This window comes from Syngnathoides biaculeatus, chromosome 7, assembly GCF_019802595.1.
Source record: "Syngnathoides biaculeatus isolate LvHL_M chromosome 7, ASM1980259v1, whole genome shotgun sequence".
Taxonomy (NCBI): domain Eukaryota; kingdom Metazoa; phylum Chordata; class Actinopteri; order Syngnathiformes; family Syngnathidae; genus Syngnathoides; species Syngnathoides biaculeatus.
In genome coordinates this window covers 18,314,881-18,328,788 of record NC_084646.1, presented here as the reverse complement: position 1 = coordinate 18,328,788, position 13,908 = coordinate 18,314,881, and the positions used below count along the sequence as shown (strand labels likewise).

At 39.8% G+C, this 13,908-nt stretch overlaps 1 protein-coding gene across 6 annotated transcripts in view; it reads right to left on the bottom strand.

The window, feature by feature from the left end:
• The window catches only part of ptprsa (protein tyrosine phosphatase receptor type Sa), a 246,696-nt gene that overhangs the window by 30,262 nt on the left and 202,526 nt on the right, over positions 1–13,908 (bottom strand). For 5 of the 6 annotated variants that reach the window (XM_061824188.1, XM_061824193.1, XM_061824189.1 and 2 more), the window contains 3 exons: positions 11,513–11,628; positions 8,096–8,143; positions 4,351–4,448 (listed from right to left, as the gene is read on the bottom strand). In XM_061824188.1, coding sequence (XP_061680172.1) covers positions 4,351–4,448; positions 8,096–8,143; positions 11,513–11,628 — 262 coding nt within the window. The remainder of the gene's footprint in view (positions 1–4,350; positions 4,449–8,095; positions 8,144–11,512; positions 11,629–13,908) is intronic. The other variant, XM_061824191.1, reaches the window with a different exon arrangement.

The following is a 13,908-nucleotide window of genomic DNA, read 5'->3' as shown; positions in this document are numbered from 1 at the left end:
GGTCCCAGCTCTTTTCAGGTCATTGGCCAAGTCCTGCTGTGTAGTCCTGGGCTGATTCCTCACTTTTCTACGGATCATTGAGACCCCATGAGGTGATATCTTGCATGGGGCTCCATTCCGATTGAGATTGACTGTCATGTTTAGCTTCTTCCATTTTCTAATGATTGCTCCATCAGTGGATCTTTTTTCACTAAGCTGCTTGGCAATTTTTCCGTAGCCATTTCCAGGTTGTACAATTTGGTCTCTGGTGTCTTTGGACAGCTCTTTGGTCTTGGCCATGTTACAAGTTTGAGTCTTACTGATTGTATGGGGTGAACAGGTGTGTTTATGCAGCTAACGACCTCCCACAGGCACATCTGATTCAGGAAAATACATGGAGTGGAGGTGGACTTTTAAAGACGGACTAACAGGTCTTTGAGGGTTAGAATTCTAGGTGATAGACAGGTGTTCAAATACTTATTTGCAGCTGTCTCACACAAATAAATCATTAAAAAAATCATACATTGTGATTTCTGGATTTTTCCATTTAGATTCTCTCTCTCAGAGTGGACATGCACCTACGGTGAAAATTTCAGACCCCTCCATGATTTCTAAATGGGAGAACTTGCAATATAGCAGGGTGTTCAAATACTTATTTTCTTCACTGTAAATAGCGTTCAAAGAGCTTGTCTTCTGCCAATTATTTCTTCATTGATTTATTTGCTGTTTATGCTATTTTGTGTGCTGTGGTGTCATAATTTTTGTTTCAATACGACACCGTGATTATGCATGACATGTTCACTAATGACTTGCCCCACCTGGCATCGTACGGAGGAATGTAAGCTTGTTGTTATGCTTACAAAAGTAAAAAGTGTGTTTGTTTCTCACTGCCTTGTGAGCACCACAATATGTTTTAAATTGGCGTATGAATTTCGAATTTGTGTTCACCCCAGCCATTTTTTAGCAGAAAAAAACACTCACATTCACCCTCCATTATTACTGTATTAATTAGTAAGACTGTCTTTAGAATTGTCTTGGGAAGCATATTTTAGCGTATATAACATCTTACATGGGCATTTTATAACTGCATCAACAATTCACGAATTTTCAGGATTCGCAATATATACAATATATACAGTACTATTTATATTATTTTTGGGTGTAGGCTGATTCTGAGGACCGATCAATTACTCCAGATGATTTTGGATCATGAACTAATCCTTTCTTACCAATTGTAAACAATTTGATAACCAGTAAAAACTTACATGACTCAATCAACATGCCTAGAGAGAATGAAATAGATTGTTGATATTGGGTGTTGATAATTCATGTGGTGAGGAAAGCTGTCTTGGTTGCGTGTGGTCTTTTGAGAGCAATCATCAAGTGTGACAGCTTCAGGAAGGAAGGAAGAGCCCTGCAGTTTTTCTCTCTGCCCGTCGCCTGAAGCAGCATGTCAAATGTGGTCTATTGGTGTGATGGCTCCTAGTTGTTGGCCGTTGACATAATTTAGACAAAAGTACTGCCTATGCAAAATAAGCAGTCACAGTTTAGCACTAGGACACTGTTGCTTCAGTTCTACTTTTTTAAATGGTCTAACATTTTTGCTATATTTTATATAGCACATAAGGGGTTCCGAGACAATATTTCAGGGATTGTTAAAATGTGTATTTGGAAAGTTGGCATTTCTTAAAGCAATGGAGCCATAATCAATTTAACTACTTGTTTAAAAGTTGGCAGAATGAACATTTTACATTTCTGCCTCAATTTGCTGCAGTCTAAATTGGAACGGAAACTGAGCAAAGTTTGGTGCGGGACCCTTACAATGTACCAACAACATAGATTCTTGGAATTGTGTATGCATATAAACAAACTGGCAATAACAGTGACTTTAAAATAGATCTGCAATTGGACATTGGGATGTTCTGATCGGCAGCAGCTCGTCTTGTCAGGATTTGTGCTTTGGAACCAGATGGTCATATTTTAAGCAAAAATATATAAATTTTTTGGGAGATGCTAGGAATATAAATTGTTTGAGGGTTGCTTGACAGGCGAAACTCCAACTGAGTGCCCTATCCCTGTGGTGTGCAGATAATACAATTGAAAAATTGTATTATGGGGTAGGGGGGGATGGCTCAGGTGGTATAGGTCGTCTTCTAGCCCAAAGGTTGTGTCCTTGAGCAATATACTGAACCCCCAATTGCTCCTGATGCTGCGTCCAAAGTAGGAATAAGGTGACATTGTTAAAGCGCTTTGAATACCATGAAAGTAGAAAAGCGTGACACAAATGAAAGCCCAATTACCCATACTCTGGACAGTGAATGGATTAAAAAAAATACTTCCATGCTTTGTTCTAAAAACTGAGTCTTAATTGAGCAATTTAAAAAAAAAAAAAAAAATCACCCACAGTCCACCTGGCAGCAATATAATAGCATACAGAGAGTGAGGCAAACAACACGATAGTAAAGTCTAGCTAAATTGTCATCCACTTAGTTGTGTATGGTCCAAAGATCTCTTCTTCTTATTGCTGGTCTTCACTCCTCGATCTCAGGAAATCCTCAATAACTGAGCCTCCACAGCATCTCTCTCTTGCTCGCCTCTTCCCTCCATTTTTCTTTCTCCTTCCACTTCCCGCCTGGCTAAAAACCAATCAGTCAATGGCCTGTAGAGCGGCGCTTGGCAAGCCTGAGCGTATGGAAGAGTGGCCATTTGTCACGAAAATAACAAAATTAAAATTATGCTTCTCTATTTAATTTGGTCATTTATTTTTCCTGGGGCGGATGATGTTGTGTGAAAGGGCTTCGGGAGAGCGAGGGAGTAAAAAATAGAATGGAAGAAGAGGATTGGGTGGTTGAATACACTCTTTAAGCCAGGGGTCTCAAACTGGTAGCAAGGACCTCCGCAAGAAGAAATTTTGTGGCCCCCACCCTAAATATGAACGTGTAATGCTCGTCAGATCTCAAGTTTTACATGAATGGCACTTTTACAGTGTTGAGTGCAGAGCTGACGACCCAACCAATCACGGTGGGGTATATAGCTCTTGGGGGCGTGAGATCGACAGGCCTTGATGCAAGAAGAGAAACATTTTTCTGATTGAAAATTACAGTAGCGTTGCCATGAAGCATTAGTAGTTTTCCACACACAACCTGTTGACACCAGCGTCCTTGTTTTTTTTCCTCTTTCCTTCTTTCTTTCTTTTTTGTTTCTTATTTTGTTAAAAAAAAAAAAGACGCTTGAGAAGATTGGATTTGTCAAAAAAATTCTGATTAAAATTGTCTGCGCGTGCTTGGGCGCTGAGGCAGCGGCCCAGCCTCAGCTGGACTCTGCCTCCAGCAGCCCTAAGGTAAATTGAGTTTGAGAACCCTGCTTTAAGGCATATAATTACACTTGCCATAACATCCCTAGTCCCCATGAACGAAACAAGCCTCTCCCTTTAGTGCTCAGCTTGGCTCTAGATTTATGAATAATAAATACCAGAGAAATGCTGCAATGCTAGGGGAAGACATTATCCGAAAAAAAGCATTCAACATCTTCCGGCAGGCATGATGATGGGAATCCGTGGTGTTGTACCCTCTTTCCACCTCAGCCTGGCGTGCAGCGACGCAACAGGCACCGTGATTTAGATACGGATAGCTTGAGATATTACTTGTATGTAAACGAGAGCTGATTCAGCGCTCCTGATTTCTAATCAACTGCAGTGTCATTTATTACATGGGCGTTTGCAGAGCTAAAGACAGTTCGGTTCGCCCCCACCCCGGATACTGCACATGCATGCATAACACCCCACACACCAGCTAAGCAAAACACAAAGCATGTTGGTGAGAGAAAAGCTATACCCTGCTCAAGTCATCTCAGATCTGGTGAATAGCATATTCATCCATTTTCTGAGCTGCTTATCCTCACGAGGGTCACGGGAGTGCTGGAGCCTACCCCAGCTCTCATTGGGCAGGAGGCAGGGTCCACCCTGAACTGGTTGCCAGCCAATTGCAGGGAACATGGAGACAGACAACAGTCGCACTCACAATCACACCTCGGGGCAATGTAAAGTCTCCAAATAATGCATGTTTTGGGATGAGGGAGGAAACTGGAGTGAACGGACAAAATCTACACGGGAAAAACATGCAAACGCCACACAGGTGGGCCCGGGATTTGAACCCCAGGTGTCAGACCTGTGAAGCTAACGCTCTGCAGCGGCACCACAGTGCCGCTGGAATAGTTCAGAATTCCAGTTCTCATTTCATGGTATTTATATCTAAATATGTCAAACAACTCAGGACGCCAACACCACCGCCACCATTTCTCTGCCGAACAGAACGGACTCTTGTGTCCCACGAAATCCGAAGGATGAGACACTGAAACTTTCCGCCCACCTACCTCATATTCTTGGGAGAGCTTCAGGTTGTCGTTGGCTTTGAGAAGCTCTGTGTGCTCAGCCAGTTCGGAGATGGGAATGGGGGGGTGATTCATCATACCTGCTCACCAAAACAGAGGAGGAAGAAATAGCAGGAAAAAGTAAGTTTTGACACATTAGGGCAACTTTTCACATTCCTCACAGCAGTATTTATAGATGCGGTCGTTGCATTCATAACATTGTTGAATGAGGGTTTTAGTGATGGGTAAGCTGGTGCACAATATGATGTAAAATTAAAAGAACGTGTATTAACAGCGTATGTTATTAGAATTTGAGCTCGTGGATAGCAAACAACTTCACATGGTGAAAGCGAAAAAGACAGCTACTTTGGAGAACTGATGAAAAATAGTATGGTGGTGATAAGGAAATTGTGGCTCAAAGTCAATTTTGAAAGTTTACATTTGTTATGTATCATCCATAAATTGTAAAAATTTATTTACTTAAATAAAAATGACAAGGCAATTGTTAAGTCCTAGTCTTGCTCTATTTCAACCCATTGGGGGAAAGCACAAAAGGTGTTTTCAAAATCACTAACATGGACTCCAAGATCAAACCTTTAAAACTTCCAGAATTAAGAGAATAATTTTGGGTCGAACGTGTACAATTCTGTGTCACAATGTACCAATTCCAACGGTTGGGTACAGGTATTTTGTTTTTTTCAGGCTCCCTCCAATGTTCAGATATTGTGTAGTCACTGTAAGAATATTATCAATACTGACAGTAGTTAGAAATGTCCTGCTGTGATAAGTTTTCACCAATTTATTCAAGCAGGGTTTCATACTGAAACACTGTAAGAGAATATGGACCAGTTGCTGTGACTTTATTACACAGTACCGTATGCGATACTGTTTTTAGTTAGGGATGTTTTTTCACAGCAAGAAGCTCAAATGCCACATAACTTTGTGGATTCATAGGGCTGCACAATTAATTAAATCTTAATCATGATTGCAATCACGAGTTTGGGTGCCACGATAAAATTAGTCAGATCGGCGGTGGATTTTTAGATTTCAAATGCGGGCGCTGCTGGATTTTAAAAGTGCTTCATTTGGAATAGTGTCTGCAATGTAGTCAGCCATCAATGATGCCCAATGTAAAATTGGTGTACAAAGATGTAATATTTAAATCTTTTTTTTTTTTAATTGGCCCTCAGCACATTGGCGGTGAGGCGACATGTCACGGAATCACAGTATTAACAATTGTTGTAGTGACTGCCTTGACTTTAACTTTTCAGCTGGCCTAACTGCAATGAAAAAAATAATAAATAGAGAGGAAACTCTCAACTGCGGAGTTCTTCGCAGTTTGTGACCATGTACGACTGACCAATTATCAAGCGGAACAACAGCGACGTAGCCGTACTTGACATGTCACGATATTGACGTTTGCTGTGGAAGCTCCAGAATTTTCCAAGAACTCTGGACTTCAGGCAAATATCCACTTGTGGTGTCAGAATCTCATCCTCCACTGCGCTGCGTTGTTATTTTTAGCATTGAATCTTATTTAAAAATTCATTCTGCACTGAAAATTGTTACATATTATTTCTTGGAAAATACTCAAATAAAAACAAAGATTCTTCCCTAAAATCAGGAATAATCGTGATTAAGACTAATGTTTAATACTGATAAAAAATAACAGTGATTACTTTTTTGTCATAATTGTATACCCCTATATGTACACACAGTGCAAAAAAACATAAAATTAAAATAATAATAATTCAAATGAAAAATCCTAGCTCTTAACTGAACATGCAAATCAGATTTATGAACCGTCCTTCACGTCCTCTCACTGGCAATGCCGAGCCAGAAGTCAAGAGCGTAAACAGTCGTGCTTGCTTTAGTTGCACTTCCGAGGCGGGGCCCGACTCTCAGCACTGTCAGACTACATTAGTGATAGCAATTTGTAATACACATAGAACAATGCAACAGCATCCATTACATGGAGATTTTGCAAAGATTAGCTACAACGAGAACATAAGATAAAAGGAAATGACATGGAATACCATGATGTGCTCCACAAAGAGAATTAACAGTGATACTTGACAAGGGTTGAAGAAGAAAAACTCTCTTTTTAGTGAACACACAATCATCATTATTTCTCAATATTACAAAAGTTGGCTGGTTGCTAACAGAAAACCTCACATCAACTTCAAGGATTTGGTGTATCCATCTGTTCATTCATTAAATTGACTAGGTAAGTGAATGCCAAAATATGCATGCAGGGTACAGACGCAACACTTAGAAATGAGTTTCATTTCTGCCAAGGGAAGACAGCGAAAAAGTTAAATTGCAAATTAAATTTGCTAGTCAGTTTACTCGCTTAAAATCCACAGGGAAAGGTGTGAGAGGCGATGCTGGAAAAAAGAAAATGTGTATGCAAAAGGGAGCCCCCACATTTCTCCCGCAGAGAACAGGAAATGGATCTTTTCAGTGGAGATCAAAGAATGTTTGTGTTGTTTTTGTGTGTGTGCGTGTGCATGAGTGCAAAAGCCTGCATGGCTGTCCACATGCATTTGTGAATGTCCACAGCTTTGCAGACACACTCCATCAATTGCTTTAACTTTGGGCAGCCCACATTAAGGTTTGCATGCACAAGTGCTCACTACACTTGACTAGATACATCATGCACCCAAATTGAACCACAGAGCTGCAGGAAGAAACAGATGGTCGTACATTCTTTAGTCCTTGTTTATTACCATTTTATCATCTATCTTTGCACTTTGTCAGCAGAACGTATCACACTCACATTGATGAACCTCGCAAATCAAACCGTTACTTGAGCTCTTGGTGTCCTTCAAAAATGCATTTGTTCAACAGAGGAGTCAATTTCGTCCACCATTGTCGTTTACTGTACATGTATGTGTAATAATCTGTATTGAAACATTGATGGAAAAAATGACTTTGTTGTAACATTCACTCAAGCAAAGTTACTCAAGGACAAACTGTTATTGGCTTCCTGCTTTGCTTTCCCTGCCTCCTTTGCTCCAACAGCATTTTCCCCCCTACACACCTACAGACTTTTCCCAGCCAAACTAAACATCATGATCAATGAGCATAGACAACAAACTCTGGTGTCTAATTATGTATTTCGAATCTCCCGATCTGCTTCTTGACGCATCTGAGATATGTAATGATTCTTTTTGATAGGCTCCTTCCAAAAGTGTTTTTTACAAAAGCAATTTCCATTTAAAAAGGGAAGAAGCCCGCATGCAAGTGAGCCAAGGAAATAAGGAGGGGGGGGGGGGGTTAGAGGAAATCCAGGAGCCTTTTTTCCCTCTCTCAAACGATCCTTCAGTGAAGAGAAAGACGCGGTCAAACGTCAAGCAATTGTTTTCCACACGTTTAATTAATTCTGTTGCTTATCTTTGAGCCAAAGACTAAGTCTTGAATGAAAATTGTGCATTGGTGGTAAAAAGGAGGGATAGCCACACAGAGGTGAGGAAGATGTGGAGTGAGATATCACTTGAAAAATAAATCTCTTCATCAGCAGACATGATCTCATTCGTTATTTATGCATGTGGGATTAATGCATCGCTGACAGCCAAGTGAAGAGCTTCTGTGACAACAGCACAGCCATAGAAACTAACAGAAAATAATTAGTGCAGGTATTATGCTGCATTGTGTGAAAAGAATAACCATATGCATTTGTAAATTGAAACAAGCAGTGCTCAAAAACAAAAGCTGGTATGTAAATACTCAAAACATAAAGACTAACTTTCAGATTCAATTTCGGCCGCACCCTGAGGACTGTTTAGACCACAATCTGAAAGAACAGCAAACATGGGAAAAGATTTCACAAACGCAGTAATGTAACAGAAAATGCTTATGGAAGATTGACAAATGTGATTGGAGATAATGAACAACATTTTTTTTTAAATATCTGATACATGAATGACCTGAACAAAGATTTGAAGACCACAACACAAAGATGTAGACCACATTATTGGGTATGAATCTTGTCCGTCAACTTGTGCAAACAAACAAAATAAAAAAACAATAGCCGGAGTGTTGACCTCACCTGCAAAAATGAGGAAATGGCTACAATTCATGATTTTATAGTGTACATTTTCATCCAGAACAAGAAATAATTCTGGATCCAAGGAAAGAAAATGTAATGAGATCATGCATTCAACACCACAAATCATCGCCTGCCCGATGTCATTGTCAAACATAACATTGTATGTTGTATTTAAATGCTGACATGTTCACCAATGGAATCTTTCCAATTACAAGATCCTGATACGATCCGGATGAAACTTTGCAGCGAATGATCCATAATAAACAACATTTTTTTTACGATGTTATAAAACAAAAGTGTGGATTTTCATCAAAATCGAAAAGGATCAACACAAGTATGCCTGCCAATCAGATACATTTGTAGAATAACCTGAAGCATACAAACCAATGTGAAAAATCTGATGAAAACATAACCTATTTGTAGACACACACAATGTCTTGCACCAATAATAGCTACAGATATAAGGCAGCCAAATGAATTATGAAATGAAACCGCCACATTATTCATTGACATTTAAGATAAGATAAAATGTATTTAAACCAACAAAAGAAAACAAAAAAAAAATCAAAAGAAAGAATAATAATTCTCGTGGAACATACTCCTTTAGCCACTAATGTTTACGTATATTTAATGCATTCTAGCCAACTAAAGCTAAGCTAACTGTGGTGAAAACTTTTAATCAGACCTTAACAAAATGTGTAACACAATTTTGCAGTTAAATGACAAAAAGGGATGCAATCCCAAAGATGGTAACCTGAATGGGATCACATCTACTATGAGGAGTTCTAGATTTTGACTGCAAACCAGCACACGGATGAAAGAGAAAACATGGCAAAAAGGTGGCGTTGGAGGGAAAACAAAGTCAGCGCTCCAAGCAAAAGTTGGCTTGATTGGACACAGAATGTAGATATTCACTGAGTTGTGCTGCTTCATTACTTTGGCCCCGTTTCCCAATTAATCCCCCGGAAACCAAGAAAGATAATGAAAAAACGAGGCGTTCTGCGCCTTTAGGAGTATTGCGATGTCATTGTGACCACATGACCAGAGCTGCGCGCGCGCACACACACACACACACACACACACACACACACACACACACACACACACACACACACACACACACACACACACACACACACACACACATTCGTTTTCACATACATTAATGAAGCATTGCTTTTTGGGAAAAACAATCAAATATCATTTTTGTACTGCAGCAGCACCACGGGTCACTTTGTTTCAATTGGCAATCCAGCGTATGCTCAGCTGAATGGTATAGGGGCAAAGATAAGAAGGATAAGTGCACCGGGAGCTGCTCATTTCAAGAACGGTTGCTTTTCGCTGATGGTGATGTTCAAAAATGCTCACCGGGCCACTTAATTGGTCTAAAATGTCCTTTTAAATTTAATTCCCTGGGCGCAGAGATAACAATGTTGCCTAATTCTGCTCAACAGCAAAGGGGTTGTGGAGTGAGAATGTGTGTGTAAAGAGGACTGTCAGCATATACAGAATTACTAATTTTATGTGTACATGTTCAATCAAAATAATACTGACTATCAGATGGCTGCAGCACATGACTATTATTATAAAATTGTCATTAGAGAGGCACTTATTTGGAACAACCTACTAATACTTAGCAAGGTAAACATGAAGGTAGTAAATAGAACTTTTGGGGGTTAACGTACTTCCTCAATCTCCTATGACTCAAAAATCCCACTCCATAACACCGACACAAAGCATAAAAAGGCAGTATGCACTCTTTGTATGCAACCCCAAGGATACACGGGAGAGGGGCTTCGTTGAATTGTGAATCTTTTGATGGAGAAAACTGACCATGAAGTAAAAAAATAAGAACCAGAAAAGCAGAAGCAAGGAGAAGGGTTGTGCGGGAGTCTCCCTATTCGACATCCCTTGACTTGGAGGCCTCGCAGAGAAAAATGATTTTCAAATTCAAGTATGAGTCTCTCAAAATGTCTTCTGGCAAATGAACTGCCAGAAAAGAGAGAACTCGGGCATCTAGAGGAGGCTACTAAGCAATGGAAAAGGAAGCCTACGGATAAAACATAAACTGCCAAACATATCTCACAAGCCTTAGCTCACACTAACTCCTAGGATTGCGTGCTCCATTTGTTTACAGTGCTCAACATAAAAGAGGACAAGCCCTGCAAAATTATGATTATTATTATATTGAATATGTTTGTTCTGGGGGGGTAATGGGATTTATATTTGTCCCAAACCGTTACAGTATGGATGTTACATTTCAGTGCATATAACAAATATGCCCGAGTTCATTGCAGTCTCTGAACTCCAAACTAGATGGCGGTAATGCACTTTAAACAGTTTGCCAACGGCCAGTGAACAAGAAGAAGAAAAGTTGGCATAAGACGACAGACGGCACCGAGAAGACACACTGGCTATATTCAAATCAGCTGTGTGGGAAGATTTGAAGTGAACAAGTGGAGAACAACAGTGATGGCTTTCGAGCGAGGAATCGGACAAGGAAAATGTGTCGGCAATGTTTGACATGTTCATGGAAACCTGTCAAACCTCGCGTCATCCAGATTGGCCACTTACCAAGCCAGAAAAAAAGAAAACGCAAGTCCAACAACTTATCCCCAATGTTCTCAAGTAGTAGTTCTAAATGTTCTACAAACACTTAAGACAGAACAGAAATCAAAGTATGCATTTGGGACAAATTTCTTATACGATCAATAGTATTTTGTACTCTATGTGATTGAAAATATTTTGATTGTAAAACAAATCAGGGAATGACTACTCATTCATGTTAAGCACTGTATTGTATTGAAATGATACTGCTTGACAACAGAGCTCCGAAACTATGTATTTACTTTTATTTTGCAATTTGCCCAATAGTTGTATAGACTATATGTTTTTAGTTAGCAGTGTACTACAAATGACATGTTTTCTTATTCGTTCAAATGTTGTACTGGATTACTTTCTAGTGAATGATTCCATTGCTTACTGAGAAAAATGCTCAAAATACTGTACATGGACATGGCCAATCAAATAAGATTCAATACAAACTCAACATCAAACAAATCTTCCATTTGTAGATGATAATAATCAGTTTTGAGTGCTGCGGTGTTTCTGCACCTGGTGTTTGGAAGTTGATCCGTCTCATTTCCACGGGGTCGGTGGGATGGTGTGGTGTGATGTCTGCGTTGTTCAGCAGACATTTTGTGCGTGGTTCTGACTCCTTTCTCTTGCGACTGGATCGTGAGGAAAAACAGGAGAAAAAGGAATATTGTACAACAAAGAACTTAAGACTGCTTTGCAAAAAAACAAAAAAAAAACATCTCAAGTACCACTAATGAGCTTTGAGAAACAATCTACAAAAATGCTTGAAAACTTGACTGAAAGCAAATAAAGAGCTGACGAGCAAATCATGTGCACATATTTATGTGTAATATCGCCTTCGGTCACACTAATTAAAGGCATCTACTCTGCTGAGGCAGTCTACCTGTTTATTGCCTTTCCACTGTCAAACGTGATAGAATTCATCTGAGCCTTACCTGTCGGGTTTGCTGTTTCCAGAGAAAGCAATAGGAGTCAAATAAATACATAAAGATGGTGAAAATACACAAGGTAAAGAAGGAGGGGGAAAGCCGACGAGAGATAAATCAATAGCGGGCGGTTTTGAAATTCACAAGGTCGCTGCTGGGCCCACAAAAATTGCAAGACAAAACACATTTGAACGATGTTTATGTTTGTGCGTGTCTCAGTGTGAACGTGTGTGTGCGTGCGTGTGTGTGAGAAAGAACGAGAGATCAGTGTTGCTACAGACGGAGGAGGGTGAAGTCAGGGCCAAGGCCAGAGACGGGAAGCACTATTCACCAGGGAGCGAATGGAAGAGCGGGGTGGACGGGAGAGTGAGCGGGAGAGAAAGAGACGAGAGAAAAAAAGACAAGAGATTCAAGGAGAGATGTTACTCTCCCGAACCGCCGAGGCAAAGGTAAGGCAAGGTCAGACAGGGATCATCTGACAGTAGCACTATCTCGTTGCATTGTTCATAGTAGGCCCTCTTAAGGTAATGCAAGATTCTGGCCCTGCAGTGCCACAATACTTTGTTGGCGCTTCTACACACTAAAGGAGAAAGTGTCAAAATATCGGTTGCATGTTGTCAAAAGTACTCGAAGCGAAGTGGCAACAGGTAGACTCTATGTGGACAAAAGTCTTTGGACACACCCCAGCTATAAGAATGGATCCTAATCTTCATTGGAAGACTTTGGAATAATAGTAATCCCTTTATAATATGGGTAACATAGCCCATAATATTTTGTTGAACGCATTTTACGTTACATTCCCAAAACTAGGAAAAATATATTATTCATATACATGTAGTGGACAAAAAGTCTACAAAAGATTTACAGAACCCTGTTCAAATGGCAGATTTTTGTCAGTTAAAGTAGTTAAATCAAGATACATAATTTCTAAACCATTAATGTGAGTATAACCAATGAAGGAAATAAATACTTTAATATTTAATGGCTATTTTGAACAAGTGTGCACACTTTTCTAAAATGTGGCTGTGTTCAGCAAGAGTCAATTGAATTAAAACATGTTAAATAGGAGTCAGCACACAACTTCCACATTTAAAGTGGCTCAGCTATAATTAGTGGCCATTCATTTTTCTTTCTGATGTAGGAAAAAAAAAAAAAAAAAAAAGGGAAATGACTCAATTTTCGTTTTGATGTATGTAAACGTCAAGAAACGAGACATATCCTTTTTCGAGTTTGGAAAACTGGAAAATGAAAAATGAAATAAAACCCTTCATCTGATAATGAAAATTTGAAATTGGAGAACGGAAAACAAGCCTTTATTTGTTGTTCTATTGTGTTTTTATTGAACATAAGTCGTGAAATAAAATACAACCATCAGTGTTTTCCTCATACTTGCTTTGTCCGGCTTAACCTTGACCCAGAAGACATGAGCTCTGTGCTAACGGCGATGCTAAGCTAGGGAGGGCAACGTCGTCAGCGAACTCAATGTGCCTTTTTATGGGAATGGTGACCTCTTCGATATGGCCGCTACAATGCCAGGGTCAGGTTTAGAGTGTTTATATCTATGGCACCCTCTGTTGATATCCGTTGCTTGTACACATACTGTATTAAAGAAACCCATAATAGAACATTTCAACAGTTTTCAAACAGCAGCGGGAGGGGACCCCCCCACCTTTTTTTTGTTTACATACACCAAAAGAAAAAAAGAAAAAAGGTTGTTTCACATTTTTTTGGTTCACAGTTCTAAGATTCAAATCCTGGCCCCGCCTGTGTGGAATTAGCATGTTTTCCCTGTGTCTGCGTGAGTTTTCTCTGAGTACTCCAGTTTCCTCCAATATCCCAAAAACAAGCGTGGTCGGTTGACTGAAGAGTAAATTGCCCATTTGCGTGAATGTGAGTGTGAATGGTTGTTTGTTTGTGTGCCCTTGCGACCAGTTCAGACTCTTGGTTGCTGGAATAGGCTCCAGCAACCCCACAAACCTACTCAGG